At 42.1% G+C, this 23,233-nt stretch overlaps 2 protein-coding genes across 6 annotated transcripts in view; both read right to left on the reverse strand.

Moving 5' to 3' along the window:
* RAD51B (RAD51 paralog B) overlaps positions 1 to 23,233 on the reverse strand; it is a 397,362-nt gene that overhangs the window by 370,677 nt on the left and 3,452 nt on the right. The window lies entirely within an intron of this gene.
* The window catches only part of TMEM229B (transmembrane protein 229B), a 32,365-nt gene continuing 14,062 nt past the window's right edge, over positions 4,931 to 23,233 (reverse strand). For 2 of the 3 annotated variants that reach the window (XM_077180327.1, XM_054634870.2), the window contains exon 2: positions 4,931 to 8,920. In XM_077180327.1, coding sequence (XP_077036442.1) covers positions 8,391 to 8,920 — 530 coding nt within the window. In that variant the 3' untranslated portion in view covers positions 4,931 to 8,390. Of the gene's footprint in view, positions 8,921 to 16,956; positions 17,005 to 23,233 lie in introns of all 3 variants that reach the window. The other variant, XM_077180329.1, reaches the window with a different exon arrangement.

Consider the following 23,233-nt stretch of genomic DNA (forward strand, 5'->3'; position numbering starts at 1 on the left):
CAGTAAATAGAGATGAACACTATGGCCCTAACAGGCAATAAGACCTTGCCAGGAGGCAGCTAGTGAGGCAGAGAGGAAGGACAGGATGGGCAATGGAAGATAAAGCAGAGAAATAAGGTTTAATGAACCATACATGACAGCAGTCGAGGCCAGGCTTACTGCTGGCTTTGCCAGCAGCCGTAAGGTTGCAGGCAGCCTTGCTGTAACACCACAAGCTTCATGCTGGGTGCATGCCCAGAGGTCAGTGGCCAGGAGAACTGCAGCCTGTGCTGTTGTTTGGAGATGGTTGTGCTACTTTCAGCAGTCATGCAGCACAAAGCCCTACCATAAGCAAACTGCTGGGGGCCATGCTGCCCTTACTGCAAGATCAAAGGACAGCTGAGCTTTGTCATCACACTTGTCAACCAAAGTATCATTATCATTACCATGCTAACTCCAATCAGGCCCTGCTGAAGAGCCAGTTCACCATCATTAAAAAGCTGTTTTGCTAGAGAATGCCAGCATCTGGCTAAGGTGGACACCTGTGTGTCACCTGAAGAGGAGTTGCACTGAGGCTTCTAGTGTGCCACAAGCCATGCTCCACTCTGGTGTTGCTGACATGCTCAAATCTTTATCAGGGATTTGCCTTCCTGGATGGAAATCCGCTTTCCTGGATGGAAAGGGTCAACAGAGGTACCTCTTGGACATTTTGGTTATGCCCTTTCATTGGTGGAACAGAGCTGGAATGTTTACTGTTATCCTTGAAAATTTCAAGGAACTTTTTTTAATGCTTACTCTCTCTGATAACTTAGCACTTACAGATCCAGTTAGGGACATGCTTACATCAATGTGACAACAAAGGCACAAGGCCTGGCCTGGACAATTTGCAATGTGACTGAGATTGGAGACAGCAGACAGATCCAGTGGCCAAAAGATGGAGCAGCAGAATAGGATGTCTAGGATCAACATTGCAGCCTGGGTGGGAGTACTTTTGGTTGATGCCTTAGCTGAGAAACAGAAGTGGATGGGATGGGTTTGACTCAGCAGGATCCACAGTGCTCTCCTGAGCAATAGTAGAGTGCATACAGACTAGAAGTCAAACCCTACCAAAGGAACTAGAAGGTCCCCAAGTGATAACTCCCCTTTTTATAAAGATGATAGTATGGTATATAAAGAGGATAGTATGGTATGTTTTCCTTAATCTGATTTAAACACCATATGTTAAACATGTTTGAAAAACCTAGGCCTAACTTCCCTCTCTGAGCTGACTGCTCATCAATTAGGTCTTTCATCCACTGATACATGTAACTGAGGCCATACCAAAGCACACAAACATACAGCTTGCAAGGTCAAGAACATCCAACTTAGATTTTAACCTTCTTCATATGTATATGGGCTTTATTTTGGCTATTCTCTGGATTTCATCTGCTCAAGAAAGTGGCAGTGAGTGGGCAGCAAAACAGGGGATGGCTCTTTTTTGCTGGTAGAAGCTACAATGCATGTATGCCATCAGCTATGTTTGTGCATCTAAACACACTCACTATATGTATACACATTTATATGAAGGATGAGGTGAAATTATGAATTAGTCTACATTCAGTGAAACTCACAGAGATTGACCAGAGAAGCTTTTTGCTGAATTTAGCCATGAAAACCTATTGTGTACCATTGTGAGAAAGGTAGAGCAAACACACTGAACAGTAATTTCATACTTCCTGCTGTACTTGTGCCTGAAGGCAACTGTGTAAAATGTTTTCTGCTTTTCAAAGCACTGACAACTGCAGCTGTTGGGGGCTTCAATTGAAGGTACAGCTCATGAGCAAATATTTAACACAGCATTTTTGTTCAACTGCCAAAGGTGGGGTTCAGACTTGGGGTAGGGGAGCTTGGGTACCTCTCACTGCAGCATGGGCTTACAGTGGAGATAAAGGATGGAAAAGGACGGGATACCCCAAAGGAACTGCTGGAGAAAGAGAAGTAGTAGAAAGAGCTGCTGTGGTATCAGCTGAGTGGTCTGACAACAGAAACAGCATCACAGATAAGCTCTGCAGTAACTGCAACACGAGCTGATAGAGCAGATGGTCACCTCAGTTTAGCCTTTAACACAGCTTGTTGCCCCTAGCAATATTTACCCAAAAGTCCTCTACTGATGGAGATGGGATTATGTAGCAGACAGAGGGAATCAGTCCTATTTTATACAAGATACTGGGCTGCCTATCAGCTCTGACAGTCCTTTCATGTCCTGGCTTTGACTTGGGCAGACAAAGCAATGTCATGATATGCACAACCATTTCTGGGACAGCTTCACATGGTGGAAACCAGGTAGCACTTCCCCAGTTTCCCAACTTTGTCGGAATATTATTACCTCACTCCACAAATCTGGAAACTTGATTGAGAGGTAGTGTTAAACTCCCTTTTCTCTTTCTGAAATGACCTTTTGGGAACTGTCAGGACATTTTCATCAGCTCTTGATCAGTGCTATTTGGGGTTAATTCTGAACCATTTCAGTAATTCTTCAGAAGCAAGAATTATTTCATCAGTTTGTGAAAAGCATTTCAAAGATCCTTCAGGGAAATGTGAAAATACTTTTATTCTCATTCTCAAAATACTAAGGTAAAGAACCAGACTGAAATAGCAATATAGAAATGTTGCAAAGGTGATTAACTACAGTGGAAAGCAACATTCTTCACTGGAAAGTGTCCCATATTTGAAATGGGACATCTCTAAGCATATGAATATCTCACCTATTTAATGAATATTGTCTCAACTGCATGTTTATGTATTTTTATTAAAGAGAAAATTGCTTGTACTTCCTCCTCTTTCTTCTGCATTATAGCATTAAAGCAGGATCACATGCCAAACAACAGTATAAACAAACAGCATCACCAGATACTTAAGGGTCTTTAGCTCCTAAATTGACTAAAGCATAAATACAAACTGACGTCAAACATTTGGGATTACCATTTTAAAATTGCTATTTTCTGAGGAACTAATGAAGGCCATTCATATTAGAAAATTCAGTGCCTACAGTAGGAGGAGTGAGCTGCCCAGACTCCAGAGTAAGGAGTCAAAGAAATGTTCTGCATCTCTTAGAATAAAAACTACCAATTTGCTTTAGACCTATGAGAAGTACCAGATACAGAGAATAGAAAGAGATTCTTTCAACCTAACTGTTGAAGGTTTGGGAGTGTCACCATCAGTCCTTGCTCCGCCACCATTATCAGCAGTGTTTTTATCACCCCCCCTACTCATCACAGTCCTTGTATGATGGAAGCCTATCCTGGCTGCGGACTGGAGCTGCACAGCACACCCCATGTAATACAGAGTGCAGTTGTGTGATGATACTGACCTGCTCCAGAGCTATAAAAAGTCACCTTCACATTTGGTCTTCAGGGTCTTAATTAAACAGCTGAAATCTTAAACAAGTAAGAGCACAAATAAGATAAGCAGCAGTGATGAAGCTTATATAGGATCTCTTTCTCCCTCTTAAGCATGGAATTAAGAGTACATTTTATAAGGCAAAATGAATTCCTGAGTAGGCGTTGCTACTATTTCAGGTCCTGAAGTGGTATAGCCAAATGGCAGCACACTGTGAGGTGTGTCTATTCTGCTTCTCAACATGATTAACTCAGCAGGATGGAGAACAGCACTATATGGCTCTTAAGACCTATATTGGTTTAGTGAGCATTAGCTTGCACATCCCAAGGTGACATATTTTTCCACAAAGTTTTAAGCTGGGAATCACCTAGAGAGAAAGAGGACTAGAGATTTTGAACACTCCTTCTAGTTCAGAGTAAGTTCAAACAATCATATACCTTGGGGCGAGCAAACATTTGTGTTTCCACAAGTAGGGAAGATTGCAGTGGGAAAGCACAACTTTGTATTTGAAGATGTGGTGCCTTTGGACACAAACGAACCAGTGCATCCCCAGCACCTTTTCCTTCCACATCTGTGCTGGTTGCCCAGGGACCAAAAGCAGAGCAGGTTCTGGGGGCACTACCTGCTTCTGTAACTTCCCCTCTTGTTCACAAAGGTTTGACCCATGGTCAAACCCTTGATGGAGCAAAACCTTGCCATCCTAGAAGATAATAAGCTACTACACATGGTACAAATTCACTATGAGGTCTATGGAAGCCTTGCTTGTGTTGAGCCTGAAGTTCAGAGCCCTACAGCTCTTAAAATCAAAGTTGCTGTTCCCAATCGGAGACAGACCTGTGTTAGCATAAAACCTTGAGTGGTACCAAGGCCCCTGAGCAGCTGCAGAGCTTGCTCCATTCTCTGGGACAGAAGGTGGAAGGAAGGGAATGTCCCTTCCTCAGCAGCTGGCTCAGGACACTCCAGGAGAAGTAAGAGAAGACAGGTTCAAAGGGAGGCCATTTTCCAAACAAGGACAATGCTCATCTGTTCTCACCAGCTCTGTGACCCTAAGTGGTCTTTAGGTGCCAAAGCAGCTGGGTAACGTGACACACATTACTAACAGCTCCTGGTTTGGTAAGAAGCCACATAAGAAGAAAAATTTCCTTCTACAACAGGGGATGGACAGAGGGATTTGGTAGCTGCCAGTGTGCAGGAAGGAAGGGGAAAAGAGTATTCTCCCCCTCAGGTGGTTCAGCTGCACTTTGCAGGCAGAAGTGGAGAAAAGAGGTCAGATCTGCAAGCCTCCCCCTTGAATACAGGGCAGATTGCATGTAGTCAGGGCCTCAGATAAATTAAAATAGAAAAACATTTGGTTTCAGTTCACATCTTGGTTGTGGCTCATGTTTTACAGAAAGGGCAGAAGTTTCCATGAGTGAAGAAATCCCCTTTCTTTCTCGACAGGTTTTAGAAAACCAGTCAGCAGCAGAGCTATGCTAAACTCAGGACTTCAGTCACCTGCTTCCTAATTCTCAAAGCAGCTAAAGCCTTGCAGTCTTTTTTTACCTTTTATAGTCACAGGACTACTCAAGCAAAATCTTGATTGGATTATTCTGCTTTAATTACAAAACGCACTCCGACCAAAGGCGCAATAGTACCTGGTACGTATGTACACATTTCTCTCAATTATAACACAAAATACCAAAATGCCATCTGGTCCTGCTGTAGATCAAACATTCCCCTCTGGCAAGATCTTTGGAGTATGAACAGATACCACAGTAATGCTTGAACTGCCTCTTGTGTGTTGGACACCAGACTCTGTATTTATTTATCACACACTTTGAGATCCTCTAGGGTGGACTGTACATGAGACAAGAAAGAGAGAGATGCAAAACTGGAACATTGGGGAGTCCATATCCCACCACCCCCTGGAAAAGAAAGGCAAAGATCAGGGTCACTTTCTCTTTGCTGCAGTTAGGACAAGGTAGATAAATCACAAGGGTTTTTTTATTGCTGGTGAACTCAAAACAGGCAACTTTAATCTACTGAGGAAGATACACATACAAACAAATGTTAGGCCTTGTGCGTTTTTTTTTTCTTCTTAATGTAAATGTCTCTTCAACTTCAGTCCAGCTCCCTTCAGTCCAGCTCCCAAGCTCTCACTGAGCTGCCACTGAGATCCTGGTAACGTGCTCTGGGCAGTTCTGCAAGATGTTATAAGAAGCATCACATGTATTAAAAAGGGAGATTTTGCAGAAAAGACAAAGCTTTGACAGCAGCCACATTGCTCAGAAAGGAGAAGTCTGGCTAATCCTGCTGCATTAGGTATGTGGTATTATACATAATTAAATTATTTAAGAATTTGCCAGGTCCTTTTCTGTTTCTGGTGTGCAAGCTGCAAGTAAAGTGCACTTCTGGGTATAAATTACCACTCTATGAAGATGCAGTAGCTGGGTGGTACACATCAGACACCAGTGGAAAGCAGACTACAACAGCTGTTTCAATGACACAGGCAGTAAGAACAATGCCCTAGGATACTAGATGCTGCTGGGAAACCCTTCCATATTTTGAGCAGTTAAATATTACATCACTCAGCAAAATACAAATAAAATATCATTTATATGGGACCTTCTTAAGTACAGACAATAACAGACACAACTGCTATTGCACACCAGGTTAGCTCTGCAGACAGCCAGTCCTCCACACCATATTGCCAACTCCTTTTAACCTTTCCAAAGAGTTTTGTAACAGCTAAGGAGAAAGCAGGGATCCTAAGGATCTTTCTATAAAGCTGAGGGTTTGACATGATGTGGGGGTGGTGTAGGAGGCAGCACAACACCACATTTAAGCTATGCTGCGAGAGGACAACCCAGCTTTAGACACTGCATTTGATGATCATGACATAACCAGGGCCAAAATGGTGTGATCCCAACTCTCATCTGCATCTTGCAATTCTTGTTCTGCTCCAGCAGAGCTCATCTACATTATCCCCCACACAAAACTCCTTTTTTTTCCCTCCATGTACAGTTTCAGGTGACTATTTTGTCCGGGTCTGTACTCCCAAGACCAACAAGGCTGATAAACTACATACTGTTCCTCTGATTTCATAACACTGGCATCACAGCATCAAAAGAACTATCTGTTCAGTGTTTGTTCTCTTTTAATTTAATGAACTGTAAAAAGGGAACTCTAAATACCCACCTAAGTATTCTCAGTGATTTGGGATACATTGTATATCCAGGGCATATTCGATTAACTCCTTGCCATCACAGTTTTCATGTGTCCATTGCCAGCAATGGATGCCATATGAAAAGGGGAAGGGAAGGAATAAAATAATTGCTCTCTGTGTAATAACAAAGAAGGATTAACACTGCCCTGTAACAGCAGAACCAAGAAACAATTCTACTCACAGGGCCAGCAGTGGTTTTCCTCTCAGGAGTGGCTGCACCAGGGCAAAAGCAGGTTCATAGCTGAGCACCCTCTACCAAAACAAGGGACTTACACTGAAATGGCCCAACTATTTCCAAAAGAGTGGAATCCTACAACAGATTTGCATTTCAAGACAAATTATCCCTGGTACAGTTCTGCTGACTGTGGTGGAAGAACAAAGAAAAATTAATCTGGCCTTATGGGACAACTCTGGCAAACCTTCCCCATAAATCAGTTCAGGAGTGAGACATGTGACTGCTGGAAGCTCTCTGTTTCTTGCTAACTTCAAAGGCCAAGACTTGACGGAGGGAAATCCAAACTTGTGGCTGCCACTATCAAACACCTTTCCTGCACCATAGGTGTCCTTGTTCTCTGTAAGTGCTCCCAACAGCACTTAAATTTCAAACTGTCTCTGGTGCAGGTAGGTCTACAGTGAAGCCACAGCAGTTCCTCCTACTCCACCTCTATACTGCTGCTCTCACACCCTAACTCAAAGCCTTATTCAGGCAGAGAGCATGAAGAAGTGCATGCTTTTCAGAGACAGATGTTTTGGTTTTTGTTGTTTTTGTTGTTGTTTGCCAGTGGTGAAGGAACATGGCAGTCAGTGCCAGAGGACCAAATCCTGGGTTAGCCACATGAAAGTTTTGACCTTCAAATACAATGAGCTGCAGCCAGATAAGTAATCAACATCACCAGAAACAGAGGAATCCCTGGAAAGGAAGGCAGAAAAGTCTTGTGGGCTATATAGTCTCTACAAGGTTTGCATGGCTGAGATGGGAGCTGGAATCTGCAGCAAGATCTGCTTTGGGGGAACAAAGGAGATGGGAAGACTTACACTATTTCTTGTGCCTTTTGCCAAGATTCAGATAGCACAGATTATGGTAAAATTCACTTGGCAAAAAAGGCCTTTTTAGAAAAAAAAGTAAGAAAAAAAAAAGGAGGAAGAAAAAAAAAGATAATATTTCTATTGAGTATCAGAAGTATCAGGACTGAGATTTCAAAAAGTACAATATCCATATAAGTTCAGCAAGATGTCCAGCACCAGATTATTTCATGGTGCAACAAAGAACCTGGGGAGAGGCCAGTGGGACCTGGTGAGAGGAACACCATCTACCTCCCCAGCAGACTGCCAGTCTTAGGTACTTCTCAACAGCAGATGGATTTTGCTTGTTCCTGCAGCATCTCAGGTCCCACAGGAGGTATTGGTTGCAAGCAAGCACCTGAATATTGCCTAATGGAGTAAGCCAATCACTAACTCAGCTGGCATGTCCATGCCCATCCACTGATTAGGTGGGGTTTTTTAGGATGCATTTCCGCCGTAGCATTTCTTTTTTCTTCTTTCTCCACTTTAAAGTGTAAGCAAAAGGACTGCTTTCATCAGTAATAAGTTAAAATCAGAAACGACCTAACTAACAAGTAACTGATATTGGTCCTTGGAGCCCAAAGAGTAAAATCCATAGAAAATCTATTGGTTCCAATTTTTCTGGTATATCCCATGCACACCCCCATTAGAAAAATGGGGTTATGAATCTTATACAGCAAGGAGCAGTACCTCAGAGCCAGAGCTGGCTGTCAGTGGTAGAGATCTGGGCTCTCTCAGATTGCTAAGTATGGCTCTAAGTGGCTGCTCAATCTGTCTTCACGTGGCCATTGGCCAAGGCAACAGGCGTGGTGGGGGCCCCAGGCTCAGCAGTCTCATCAAATCGTAAGCGCAGGGTGTTTCTGATCACCAGCTGCTCCATGATGAAAGAAGCACAAAACCATGGGATGGCATACTCCAGGGTGATCAGGCCCATGAAGTCAAAATCAAACTGGGAATAGTCCCATGGGCAGGCATTGAACTGGCGTAGGATGAGGCCAGTGGTGAACTCCCAGAGGTATGTCCACAGTGTGTAAATGAAGCAGCGCACTAAAATGTTACACTTGTCTTTGAGATACAGATACATCTTCTCCACAATGAGGATGGAGGTGCCATAGATGAAGAGTGCCCACACACTGGTGACACCGGGGAACTTCCAGTTGAAGTTGACCACAAACTCCCAGGCAGCTGTGAACATCACCTCACAGAAATAGCCGTGGATGGCATAGAGGTACCATCGTGAGAAAGCGGTCAGAGGTTCTGCCGCAGCCATTCTTCTGCACTGACCCCAGCAGCACTCTGAAAGGAAGAGGGAGAGAGAGGGAGAGAGGAGTCAACGAGGATGTCACAAGTCCTTGTCCCCCAGATGGCAGCACACAAACTTGTAACAATGGATAAATCTGAGAAAGAAGTGACTCTCATTTTCACCACAGCAGATTTTAAGTCCTGGGGAAAGGTGGCATCTTACAGGGCTCCATGACTCAGGATGAGCCTGAACAACATATACTGCTCTGCCCGAAAAAGGGAACGCTGCTGGTATTACATTGGCGATAAGGAGGGAGTTGATAAGTACAAGGGCTTTGCCAGGAGCAAGGTTGCCAAAGAATTTACTGGTTGCAAGTCAGCAGAAAAGTATAGTCATCCACAAGGAGTACACATTGCCTGTTTACTCTTTTCAAGAAACAGCACTATACCTTACTTTTCTGATTCTACTGTGGAATAGATTACTTAAACACAGCATTGTAAAACTGGGCCTTTCCAGCTTTTACTTACAGTCTCGATACCCAAAATGTTTACTGTAGTCTAAAACTGAGCTTTGATGGGAGCTACAGCAAGGGAACTGGAGGAGAAAATTCAAAGGTTTTACACTTACAGACACCATACCTTGCATTCATTATCCAGCTGAACTTTTATTTTGCCTGTTGAAGAACTCATCCATATTATGGCTAGCATTTGTAAAATAATTTTCTTGTGGCGTCAGACTTCCTGATACCAAGTCAAAAAATACAAAAGAGCCACTGAAATCCATTCAGATTTGGCTTCAGGACAGCAAAGCACAAAGGAGGAGAATAAAAAGGAACAGCTGAGCCTAGAGAGGGGTAGTTACTCATGATCAATAGGAAATGAGAACAAACTCTAATTGTCTATAAAGAAAGAAACTGGTGAAGAGTTTTTGAAAAGGCATAATTTCTTATCACTGAGCTGTTTCATCACAATTAGCTTTTACACTTTCTGTAGAGATTCACATGTCTGCTACAGTCAATTACATGAGGTGATTATAAGCATAATTTTACTGAAGCCTTGCAGATTTAAACCACAGGATGAATTTGACCTTTTTCCTTCTTAGAAACTTACTCTTTCAAGTTGAGTTTCTCTGGACTCTTTACCAAGCACTATTTAACTTGCTCTGCACTTGTCAGTTCTGTGGCACAATGTGCTAGGGAAAGGACCACACTAACTTGATGTACAGTCACTCCATGCCATCTGGAAAGAGGCTGTTCCTGCCCTGCCCTGTAAACAGAGTGCTTCTCTGAACAAAGTATTAGCAAGCAACTGACATTATGATAGGAGATAAGAGAAACTTCTCTAAGGAAAAACAGAACTATAATAACAAACATGAAGAAGATATGCACAGGGGAATACTGAAAGTGAAAAGGACAGAGCTGTATCCATGATCCGTTCACACCTCTCTTAACCAGACACACAAACAACCAAAGCCTTGACAGTTCATATGATTTGGGTGCTTGAACAAAAACCCATTTACTAATGGCAGAATCCATTTTACACAGGACACTGAGCCATCATTACATGCTACAGAGAAAGGTCAACAGCACATAGTGAGCTTATAGGTGAAAGAATAAAGAATCACTAGAGATTGCCTCATGTCTCCTAACAATTCAATCCCAAGAAACCCTGCAAGACAGCAGGGAGGTGGCATATGAGGTGGCATATGAGAAATATGCAGGAGATGTACATCCACACAATCTATAAGAAACTGATGTGTAAGGGCACTGCAAACCAAGGAGAGTTTGTCAATGTAATGTTACTTGGTTAGTTTGCCAACACAGTTGATAAGCTTAGGACTCTGAATCCTCATATCATTACTCCATTCTGACATCATTTCAAGAACAAGTCAAAAATCAGAGGTACAGAAGTCAGGGAAAGCAGTAAGAAGGTGTCATGATTTAAACCCAGCTAGCAACTAAGTACCAGACAGCCACTTGCTCGCTGCTCTCCAGTGGGATGGGAAGAAGAACCGAGGGGGGAGGGGGGAGTAAAACTCATGAGTTAAGGTGAGTTTAATAATTGAAACAAAGTAAAATGTAATAATAATGTAATTAGCTCAGTAATTAGCTCAGGTTAGAGCATGATGCTAATAATGCCAGGGTTCTGGGTTGGATCCCTGTATGGGCCATTCACTTAAGAGCTGGATGCTTGTGGGTCCCTTCCACCTCAGAATATTCTGTGATGTTTCTGTAATATGTAATGTCATTATCCAGAGAAGAAAACTATTGTAAAGATTTTACTAAGTTGCCAAGGGATTGTTGCTCTCTCTTCTGAGCCTAACTTTCTTCTTACAATATGCTTGCAAGAGTCCTCATAGACTTCCGGCTGATTAGGAGCAAGGAAGACAGGGCAGATGCCAATCTGTAGTAGCCCAAACATAACTGGTTCCACTGCCCTAGGCACTAAGCAAATCCACAAATCACAGCTCCTCCTGTAAAATATTTCATCCAAAATGTAACAAAAAGGACATAAAGGGAAGTGAGACATAAAGGGAATGGAGGATACATTTAGGGGGGCTATCACAAGCCACAGTACATCACTGCACAAGCTGGGGACCGTACAATTTAATGGTTACAAGTCACTTGAGCATTTACAGAACAATTAAAACTACAGCTTTTCCTAAGCATTGTATTTCCCAGCCACACCAAATTATTTGGTGCTGGTAAGCAATATTGCACAAGAAGGTCTCAAGAGGGACATAAAGGAGAAAAGTGTTGTTTTCTTGGGCAGCAATTCATGATAAAAGAATCAAGCTGAAGAGCATGAGATTAGTGGAAGAAGCATTCAAACAGAAGGCCAAGACTGGATTCAGTAAGAAATGCAGATTTGTGAAAAGCCTTAAGTAGATAATTGAACTTGGTGATGCAAAACTTTTAATGGAGTGACAGTAATACTGACCAAAAAGCTCTGAGCATATGGGAGCTATTCAGTCTCCTTAGGAAAACAAATGACATTCATCACTGAGGCACTTATAATGGGATGGGCAACAGCTTCCTGAAAATCAGAAACACAGCTGCCAGCTATGCAATTGCCTCAGCAGAGAGCAAACAATGCATGGAGACTGCTCATGGATGACCACGTTTGCATTGAGGCTGCTCGCACTGTGCCGTTTGGGGGAAAATAGGGAGCTTCTACATTCAAAGTTTTGAAAATGCTTTCCATCAGCAGCAAATTATATTTCAAATAGTTAAAACAGAAATAGTTCCTCTAATAGAAAGTTATTAGGAAGCCTGAGCTAGGCCAGCGCAAAATCTTTCCTTCTTTCTCTAGCAGGACCTTCTTTTCCAGCTTGCTGAGAAAAAAAAAAAGAAGGAAAGTCTGTGGAAACTACACATGGACCTCCAAGGAAAACTCAGTCCTTTCCCTGACTGCTCTGCCTGTGCATAACTCTGCTGGCAATGAAGGGGCCAACCAAGAACCCACTCCTACAGGAAACAAGCACAGACCTAGCAGGGGAAAGTATATAAAGGACTGGGTTTCTCTATAGAAATCTGGTTGCAGCAACAAGTTCACTGAGGATACAAAGCTGAGAGGAGTGGCCAATATCTCCTAGTGCTGCACAGCCCTTCAGAAGGATGACAGGTTGGAGAGATAAGCAGAGAAGAACTGCCTGAAATTCAAGACAAATGCAGGGTCCTGCACCTGGGGAAGAGTAACTCCATGTACAGACAAGAGAAAATGGGCAGAAACAGAGGCATGAAGTTCCACCTGAATATGAGGAAGAATTTCTCTACTCTGTGAGTGATCAAGCATTGGACAGATTGATCAGAGAGGTTGTGGAATCTCCCTCACTGGAGATATTCAAGAACTGTCTGGATGCAATGCTGTGCCATGTGCTCTAGGATGACCCTGCTTGAGCAGGGAGGTTGGACCAGATGACCTGCTACGGTCCCTCCCAACCTGTCCCAACATTCTATGATCAGGGCAGGACTTTGACTTATGGCTACAAGAAAGCATCAAGATTACACTTTAATATTTTATAATTTCAGCTCTGAAATGGATATTAATAATCACCTAGGTTGAGGTAAGATACCGATAAAGCTGATGCACCAGGCCAAGTAAGGAGAAAGGACTTACAGCCCCATTTCACATGAGACCCCTCAAGAGGAGCACTTCCATATTCACATTCAGCCTTGCAGGTGATGCAGCTTTCGCAGGCAAGAGGGAAGGGATCAGAAGATGGACTGATGGTAGACCAAGGAATAATGGTAGATTTGTCTCACACAAGCACTGCAGGGGAGACCTCAGTGGATGTCATATTCATGCCTGATTAAGTTCTTGAGCACTGCCTGGCTCATTTTTTTTTTTCAAAGCTCTCCTTTGCAGTGGCTTCCTGCCCATTTCTCTGCTACCAAGCCAAATTGTGCTTTAAAAAAGGTCTCTTACAGATTGTCTTTATTCCCTTTAATCCAGCCAAATTATTTAGATGCTCTGGTTGAGTGTAATGAGACCCCCTCAAGAAACTCTGAATTAACTCTGAAGTGCTAATAAAAGAAAAACACAAACAAAAACCTCCATGAGACAATTCCCCTAATGAATTCTGAGTCTATGAATTCTGTCAGCTAATTGATCCACTGCAGGTAAACTTGAACTATTGCAGCATGTTTCATACTCATAATGCCTAGTTATTTCTGCAAGTTAAAAAGCTACAGCACAGTATTATTTTACAAATTAATATTTACTAATATTTAGTTCTATAACATGCATGTTTCATATTTCTAAGGAATGCCTTAGGGATCGATAACCCTATGTTATATATGATAATTACTCTTAAATTTGAAAAAGTGCTAAGGAGACACACACAGAGTAGGATACTTTAGTCTCTCCAAATGACAGGACCACAAGTAGTGGGCCAAGCTGAAGTAAAGGGTACTTTCCTCTCCCTGTCCATGAGCTGTACTGCTAATGTCCTCCTTCCTCAGATCCTTACTACCCAAACAGTACTTACGTAAAAATTAATGTTTCTCGTTACTTTTTAATTCCTTTCATTGGACATCATTGTAGCTAGTCTGTTCTTTCTTCAGATTGGGAGAATCAGATGTACATCTGCTTTTCTGCTTTAGCAAGGATTACAGTAGATACGAGAACATGTTGGTGAAACTTGACGTGCATTTTTGGACAATACCTGTTTAACTGTAATTCTTCTTATTTTGCATTTTCCCTGTGAGTAAACACCTGACAAGCATACCTTTGCAACCATGGACAACATTGAATGAATTTGCTGCAAATCTGGCTTCAACATTTTCACAGAGGTATCACACACCATTAAGAAGTGAAGATTTACAGAACACTAGATGTGTACAGAACACTATGTACTAAATTTGGCCCCAAGACATTAGTTCATCAGTGTTTAAAGATTTATACAGCAAAGTCTTAGTGGTACTTATGTGCTGAAGTCATAACTCTGAGGAGATATTCATTCTTCAGGTAACTGAGAGCCTCAATTAACTGTGGCTCAGAAAATAGGATTTCAACTGTACTGAAGTGTGGAAGAGCTCCAGCAGATCGATTAATCAAGCCCTGCAATGAAGCTAAAAGCATGCCACAGATGTCTCCAAATACAGACTTCTCAGTGCTTTCAAAAAGGATCTGGAGCCCTTGGATTTTGGTCAGTTCTGAGTCATCTGTTTTTGCTGCTTTTTTCCATCAGGATGAACATTGTCTCCCTTCCACACATTGCGGGGTAAGAAAGCACAGTCTATTTCTTATCTGTGTTTTCCCCTCATTTTTGTCTCTAGCTCCTTTCCCATAGAAGGCACATCATTTCCCTGCCACTCCTTGTTTTCTTGTTCCTTTGCCCAGTTCACTTTGTACCTGCTGGCAGCCTCTGATCCCTATCTTTCAAATCTGGTCCAAAGGGAATTGGGATACAGTAAAAAACCATGACGCCAAAAGGAGATTAAATTAATCCAATTACCAGCCTAACCCAAAGGGATGGGGAAGTGCAGTTCTTAGTGGTAATGCCTGTGTGTGGGCTGCCCAGAAGGTAACATTTCACAACAGAAAGGAGAAAGGTAGGTATTTCTTGGGAAGGAGTGTAGAGGGAGGTTGACTTCTCAGAGGACAAAGAGAAAATATGAAGACATTGTTTAAAGAATAGCTTTCTGACTAAGGTGATCTCCTGAATTCCTGTAGAAGTGCAGCAAGTGGAGACTTTCCATGTCCTGCCACACACATAGCAGGAAATGTTACATTACATGAACACACCTTAGCCCACAGTGACCACTCCAATTTGAGAACAGATTAAGGCAGTAGCTCTTTACTTACAGAGACCAATAGAAATGTTTTCTTTGTACCTGACAGAAGTTAAGACCCCCAAGAGTAATGCAAGTAGCAGACTTGAAAGTTACTATGAAAAATTACTGAATCCAAACTTGACATTTACAAGTATTGAGCCCAAATCTCCCCAGCATCTCCTTCAGGCAAGGTCATGTTCTTCTCCAAGCCTTTTGCTGTAAGGCTCTTGTGCATTACCTGTTACCATTCCCTGTTTGGAAAAGCTGCCCTGAGTTCCCAACATTTGCTGATACTACTTCTCAAAAGTAGTTCTCAAAAACACACAGCAAGAGCCCAGGTGCCCCTGATGTGGCCCCAGTACAAAGCAGAGACTTGGATTCCAGGACTCTCCTGTAGGAGCAGGTAGAGCTTCCCATTAAAACTGAGGAGGAGGGAGCCAGCATTATGGGAAGTCTGTCCGCAAGGAGATGGCATGCTCAGGGAGCACAATCAGCTCTGAAAATCTTTATCAGCCATCCTTCAGTTTTGGGTGCTTAGTTGCTGGATTCACAGTTATCTTAACCTGGACAGTCGATTTCTTTCTCTGCAGTGAGAGCAGACCTGAGTTCCTAGAACCCAGTTTTCAAAAAGTGACACAGGTTCACACACCGGGACTTCAGGCCCAGGTCTGAGCACTTAAGAGCTCCCGATGGGCAACTGCCTGACTCGTAAGCTCCTCCAAGCTGGACCCCTTCACATCAAACCGTGCATTCAAGTACAGTGCCAGGGAGATGGGTCATAAGGATGTCTCATGAATCCTCAGACTAGACCTGATGCCACCTTGGTTCTTTTCCTACGGTTTCTGAGTTTCTTATTGCCTCTCTCCCATATCACAGAACACTAGACTGTTCTCTAGTTTGGACTGGACCATAGATATCCACTTTAAAGAAGGCAAATCAACCTGCTATATCTACATAAATTTGAATTCTATCTACAGCTGTATAGATATATAAAGATATAGAGACACCTGCATATATTGTCCTATTTTATTTGCTGATTTGTCCTCTTTTCCCCTCTACTTGAAGGGGATGGATCTTTTTCCTTAAAACTGCCTTTTCTGACTGTGTGCACTTTTGTGCTAAGGTGAGCTTTTACAAACAATACACTACTATTGGATTTATCATACCTTCAACCTAGCAATCATTTATCACAGCTTCACAGATCCTCTCTGAAAATAGATCTATTTAATATTATGTTTATACCCTTCTTCCACATTTCCTGTTGTGACTGCAGTGTGTCCAAATGACCGTGTCCTACTGAACAGACTCCACAATAAAACCAACAGATTCATTGCTGAATACTGGAAAGAATTTTCAATCTGTATCTATTAGTCAACCTAAGTGTAACACTTTGGGTTCCTTAAGACAGAAAAGTCTGAATGTATGTGCAAAGGGCTGCTTCAGAATATTCTAAATGCCTGAAGTCTAGGAATTTACCTTTCACAGTACAGCAAGCCCAGATCATGAAATAAAGCAATACCATAGCTTCAGACTGCTTTACAGATGTATCAGTTTAAGGTTGAGACCCAACTCACACCCCTTTTCTGAGATCCACTCTACATATTCAGCCTTCTGAAAAATTCTAAACATTTCTTGCAAATAGCAGCTAACATGTATCTGCTTCAGGATTCATGGAATGTAACTGAATTGTGTTACTACCACCAACACCTTAACACCTGAAAAAGGAATTAAGTGTCCACCTTAGAAAAGAAAATCCTTATGAACTGCTAACTCTAATCCTAAACTCAGCAAGGATGTAAAAATACTACTCACCTCTTCACTCAACTGTCAGTCAGCACAGAAGGCATTTTCCATTCTCAGCTGCAGAAGGATGGTACAGGTGCAAAAGGTCAAAGCACAATGATAACAGGGGACTTGAATTTGAGTCCACACACACAGCTACTGCAGTAGAAGACAGAGCAATTTTCTTGCTTGTGTATTTGTATTTATTCAGTTTTACATGCTTCAGAAAAGAAAATTTTCCAAAACACAGACAGCTCTTTGTACATATTAATTTAATTCCCAGTGACTGGCAATACATTCTCATAATTGAAACATGGGCACTAACTGGCCAAGATCCTGGGCCATCCCAGAAGAGAGACAAGATAACAATGTATTCTTTTACTTGCCTCTGGAAGATGCTCTTTCCAGAATAGAAAACTCATGTTGATGCATAATGCAGAAAGTTCATGTTCTCACTATCAGAGCTTCTCTTTCCTTTACAAAAGCACTGATGTTTCTCTGGACAATCCAGACAGTACCTTTCACTGACCCTGAATTCCCTTTACAAAAGTATTTGTGATGGTCATGCAGGTGACTTAGGAACACGTGAAGACACAAGCGTGAAGAAGGAGGAGTTGGTGGCCCAGTGTCTCCATCCAGCAGAGGTTGTGATGCACAATCTTTCCCCACTGCAGGCTCCACAAGAAAATGTTCATGGCAGGAAGGATAAGCTACTGCAGATCCAGACTATGTTTTCAGTAACTTTGATCTTACTGCTTTGGTCAGATCAGAGACAGAAACATGATACTCAACTTCAAACAGCTTCAAGCCCAAAGATGGCTTGAGTATCTGTAATTTACTGGCCCACTTCCATCTCCCTCTCAGTATCAGCTGACTCAGAAAAACCTATCACCTCTCCTTAGAAAAGGGAATATTGAGCTGAACAGACTTCACATGGTTTCCAGAAGAGGCTTATTTTTGAAGTCTCATGGCAGCCTAGTAGCTGAATGCTATCAAACACAGGATACCCTCAGCTGAAACACTTAAAGAGCCATTTACACCAGATGGGAGCATGTAAAAGGAAATGCTAAGACCACAACTTCCCAGCCATGAGGTTCAGTTCATTCTTAACACCTCCTATACTTAGTTTCTCTTTTTGCCAAGTACCAAGCTTCCACTAATTTCTGTCAGCTTGTCAGAGGACATTTATTGCACTCTGCACCTGGTTGGAAAGACTCATTTTCCCCATAGGGCATGTCAAGTACAACCAGAAAAGAAAACAACTATGGCTGTGTCATTCTCTGCAGCATGGAGGCAAACCTGCCATCCTGGAGTCTCATCCACAGTAGAGGCTTTTCAATGGATGGATAATTTAACTGGCTTCCTTCCACTGAACTGTAACCTAAGGCTTTACCTAGCTAACATGTAATTGTGCTTTTGCATTTAGACAGGGGAGACAAGAATAAGAGAATCTCAGAATAGTTTGGGTTGGGAGGGACCCCAAAGATCAATCCAGTTACAACCAGCCTGCCATGGGCAGGGACACCTTCCTCTGGACCAGGTTGCTCAGGGCCCCATCCAACCTGGCGTTGAATGCTTCGAGGGATGGAGCATCCACAAATTCTCTGGGAAACCTGTTCCAGTGCCTCACCAGCCCTCACAGTAAAAAAGTTCTTCCTAATATCCAGTCTTAACTTACTCTCTCTCAATTTAAAGCCATCACTCCTTGGCCTATCACTAAATGCCCTTGTAAAAGTTCCCTGTCCCACTCCCTTGTAGCCCTCTTTAGGTACTACAAGGTGCTGCAAGGTTTCCCTCTCAGAAACTTCTGTTGCCTGGGCTGAACACCCCGGCTGTCTTAGTCTGTCTGCACAGGATAGGTGCTTCAGCCCTCTAATCAACTTGGTGGTCTTCCCTGGACTCATTCCAACAGCTTGATGTCCTTCCTGTACTGGGACCCCAGAGCTGGATACAGCACTCCAAGCAGAGTTTTAGGAGGGCAGAGGGTCCCAGCACAGACCCCTGAGGAACACCATTTGTTCCTTGACGTCCATTGGGACTCTGAGCTATTTGACCACTACCCTTTGGATGCAACAGTCCAAACAATTCCTTATCCACTGAACAAATCCATGTCTTGCCAATTTAGAGATAAGGACGTTGTGGGGAGACCATGTCAAAGGCTTTACAGAAGTCCAAACAAATTACACTTGCACCCTTCCACTGACGGAGTCACTCCATCACAGAAAGCCACTGAGTTGATCAGCCAGAACTTGCCCTTGGTGAAGCTGAGCTGGCTGTCCTGAATCACACAAGCATGTCCTTCCCCATTAATGACTGGCCACAGAATTCCCAAACTGGCAGAGCTTTCCCAGGGTCACACTATTTTCTGCCCAGATCTTCATTTGTGGTGCCCTTAATACCCAACTTATGTTTTCAGCTTTCATTCTACCATCTCAAGAAAAGTTTAAAGATAACAACCAAACAACTGGTTGTTATTTTAGGAGGCACTGCTATTTAGCAGTTGTTATTTAAGCAGTGAGGAACTGATACCTCCTTTGAGCAGACACTGAGCTCTCACTGACCAAAATGCACTTCTGACAGTAACTTGTTTGTTCACCTCCAGTAATCTGCATTACACCATTACTGCACCATGATACCATTCTAACAAATTAATTATTTGCGTGATATGGTTTTACTAAATTTTGGATTTTGTATAAACATTTCATACACACATGCATACAGAGGTGCAAATTAATGAATGAATTTCAGGCACTTAACAAAGGTACCTTACAAGCTTTTTTTCCCTACAGGTTCCCATTTGTAGTTACTAGAGCCTGTGAAGGCAGCTAGAGATGGGCACATTCTGAAGACAAAAGTGGAGTTTGATCGTTGCTGATGCTATCTTTCCTACATCTTTCCAGCACCTACTAAGAGGTGCTTAAAGCACATACAACACTGATTTATTCACCTCTGTGAAATACTTTAGGTTATATAGGGTAATTTCAGGTCTTATCAAACAAGATTTTTTTCTTTATCTTGCTTTCCATTCTGGGCAACAATAGGCACGTCGTGCCTCTGGGCAAAATGCCAGTTTAACAAAGATGCCATTTCTCATCTGTGTGTTGGGAACTGACTTGTATTAAGACTAGAAAAGAATTCCTCAGTTTTAAGTAAAATGGTTTGATACTGCTCACACTGGCTACCAAAAATAACCCTCTTCAAAAGTCCCAAATCTTAAATTCCTTTTAAACCATCTTTAAAATCTGGAGCATCAGGTGGCCCATAGCAAATAGAAGCAGAGAGGCACCATATGTTTTCTTGTCCATGTTTATGTAAGATGCTTAGGAGTTGTCATTTTCGTGCCTGTATTTTGCATCCACTATTGGCAGTCCTGAAGACACACTGGTCAGCTATCCATTCTTTTTTATCCATTCCTGCAGCATATCAGGACTTCTACGACAATCACTAGATATTAAGCAATACACTCTTGGTAGAAGGAGAAAGAATGTAAGTTTTTGTCTCCTGCTAAAACAACATAAATATCATTCCATAATATAACTAGTCTTGATACATGCAACAACAAACCCATCACATTACACATAGACCAAACAGCACTATCTGCACAACAGTTCATAGCAATGTCAAGGTGTTCGAAGTATTAACATTTTCAAGCGTGCTTGCTTTGCATAGGCTCGTACAAACTTAGAAGCCAGATTACACTGCAGCTAAGCAACTTGCTTCACTTAACTTCACTGTCTCTGACAGTTCCCACATCTGTAAAGATATGCAAACTTAAATATTATATATGCAAAGTGAACTTTTAAATAAATGTGCCTCAGCCAAGGCAGTGCTGCATGCATGGCACACAGTGTATGTCTGTGCCTAAAAAGAAATGGAGGGTGACTTTTCACATCCCGTGCTGATAGTAGGTTTCTTGGGTATTTCCTATATCTAAGTCATTCTTCTGAATCACCTGCATTTAGATACTCTGCAGCACAGTACAAGATGCAAAGTTTTGCACTGTACTCACAACATTGACAGATCTTCCTTCCTTCTCTTGCTGAGTTTACAATGACCAGTATATAAAGGAATAAGGAGCATTTTCTTACGCATGGAAGCAGCCCCCATTTAGCAGCCTTCTCTCACATTTTCCCTAGTACAGCCACAGCACATAAAAAGTTCCAGAAATCTGGCTAAGAGCAGACCGGACATCAGAAGATGCTGACAAAAAGTGAAGCTCTTCTACAGAGCTGCATAAAGGCTCAGCAGTCAAAAAGCAGGGAATCTTAGAGATCTGCTCCAACTTTCATCCTGGGAGTACTAAAACTAAAATATCCACTAGACTACAGTAGCTCTCACAAAGCAATTCTAAAAGGCATTGAGACCGATAGATAATACAAAGAATAAAAATTTTCAGTTCCCCCAAAGTTGCTAGATGGAACTTAAAGACTAACTAGCAAGAAAAGATGAAAGAATGTAAAAGTATGCACACAGGATGATAAATGTAGCTGGAACCAGTGGATAAATAAAAATTAGGAATATACATGGGGTTTTGGCAAGTTATGTAACAAGAAGGAACATGCATGCTGAAAGAAAAGTTCAAGGAATGGTCATATTGGGGCATTCAGTAACTACAACCAGAGATCCCTTTAGATGACCCTCCAGGATCATAAAAGGTCTTCCAGTTGGAGGCAGAGGAATGCAAATTAGTTCTAGGGTAAGTAAGTGATGTTTATGTATTAGTTAGGAAGTAATTGTAATGAATGTATAATCATGACAGAATAAATATCCTGCGGTAAAGTTTCATGACACACATTCAATTAGAGGAGATATCCTCCTAAAGTGTCCAGCACTGTAGTAAAGAATGCCTGCTTTCTAATATTTCAAATTGTGTTAGAAAGTTTACTTTCTGTCGGATTTTGGTATCACTACAACAAGGAAGTGAAGCAAGTAGAAGACAGGACTCAGATGGAGAAGCAAAAGCACTTTCCTAAGACAGTGCCAAGGTGGCTACATAAATGGGGTCGTTGAGCAGCTGTGCTGCCTCATGAAGAAATATGCAAACTGATGCAAGTCTTGTAATGAACTATGCTGGCCCTAAGAGAGGCACAAGGGGCAAATAGTGCAGTGAACTAACACAGGACTGATGAAACCTCTGCTTTATTACTAGGTTTGCCATGATCTGCAATGTGACCTTGGACATGTCACTCCACCTCTCAGTGCTTCTGACTGCCATCTGGCTGATTAGGCTAAACTGTTTGGTGTGAAGGCTGCATCTAATTATAGATTGGGCTGTCAGGTAGCACAAATAGTTACCTATACTGACAAAAGTCATCAGAAAAACTGAAATACAAAGAGCAACTGCATCCAGTCACTTGCAGAAGTACCAAATTAAGGTGCAGTCAAAAAAGCTGCACAACTAGGCTTCTCTTAGCACCAGTCTCATTTGCTCAGTCATCTGTGTCACATGGATTCCCAAGTTTACCAAAATATTTCTTTCAGGGACCCTGAAGGTGCATCTTTAAGTCAGATACAAGCATTTGTATTTAACAGCATATTCAATAAGCTTCTTTGTACAGGACTTCAGAGTGAGTAATTAAAGGAAACATTTCTGCAGTAGAGTTTCTCATTAGAAACCTAATTAGCCTTCTGAAAATAATTAACATTCCTTTCTATAAAGGGAACAGACGACCCATTACATCCCTTAGACAAGCAAAACAAATGCTGAAGGTAAGGAAGATTTGTTCAGGGAGACAGCAAGAAAGCATTCAGCAGCAGTACAAGTAAAAAAGAAAAAGATGAGACGCAAATGCCTGTGAACCACGAAGACTGGACAATGCAAGTGTGTGTGCAACACTAGTATGTGTATAACTGCCTGATGTGTGCATGCAACATTCACATCGAGCATTTTCCTTCCCCTGCCTCTAGGATCTACTGGTAATCTCATCACTGAGATGCTGAAAAATTCCACCTCCAACGTGTTTTGAAAGCCAGAATTAATCATCCATTCACAGTCAGAAACAGCTCTCTCCACAGGCAAAAATTCCCCAAGGATCATGTATTTTGACTATTAAAACACTCCCAAAATGCCCATTAAAATAAAGCATGATGTAATGTCATATACAGGGACAAGTGAATTGATGTCTATAATGTTCACCTGTCAGGTTTCACAGGGTGGTGTTTGACCAGTTATCATGCCCCAAAAGAGTTACACACACATTTCCTGACCAGTGCATGTTTGATATCAGTGTGGCTGGGGAGTCACAGGCACCAGTGTGGTGGGATGTGTGCGTATATACCGATGACAGAAAGCAAAGGACAGAGGTCA

Source organism: Agelaius phoeniceus, chromosome 6 (genome assembly GCF_051311805.1).
Source record: "Agelaius phoeniceus isolate bAgePho1 chromosome 6, bAgePho1.hap1, whole genome shotgun sequence".
Classification (NCBI taxonomy): Eukaryota; Metazoa; Chordata; class Aves; order Passeriformes; family Icteridae; genus Agelaius; species Agelaius phoeniceus.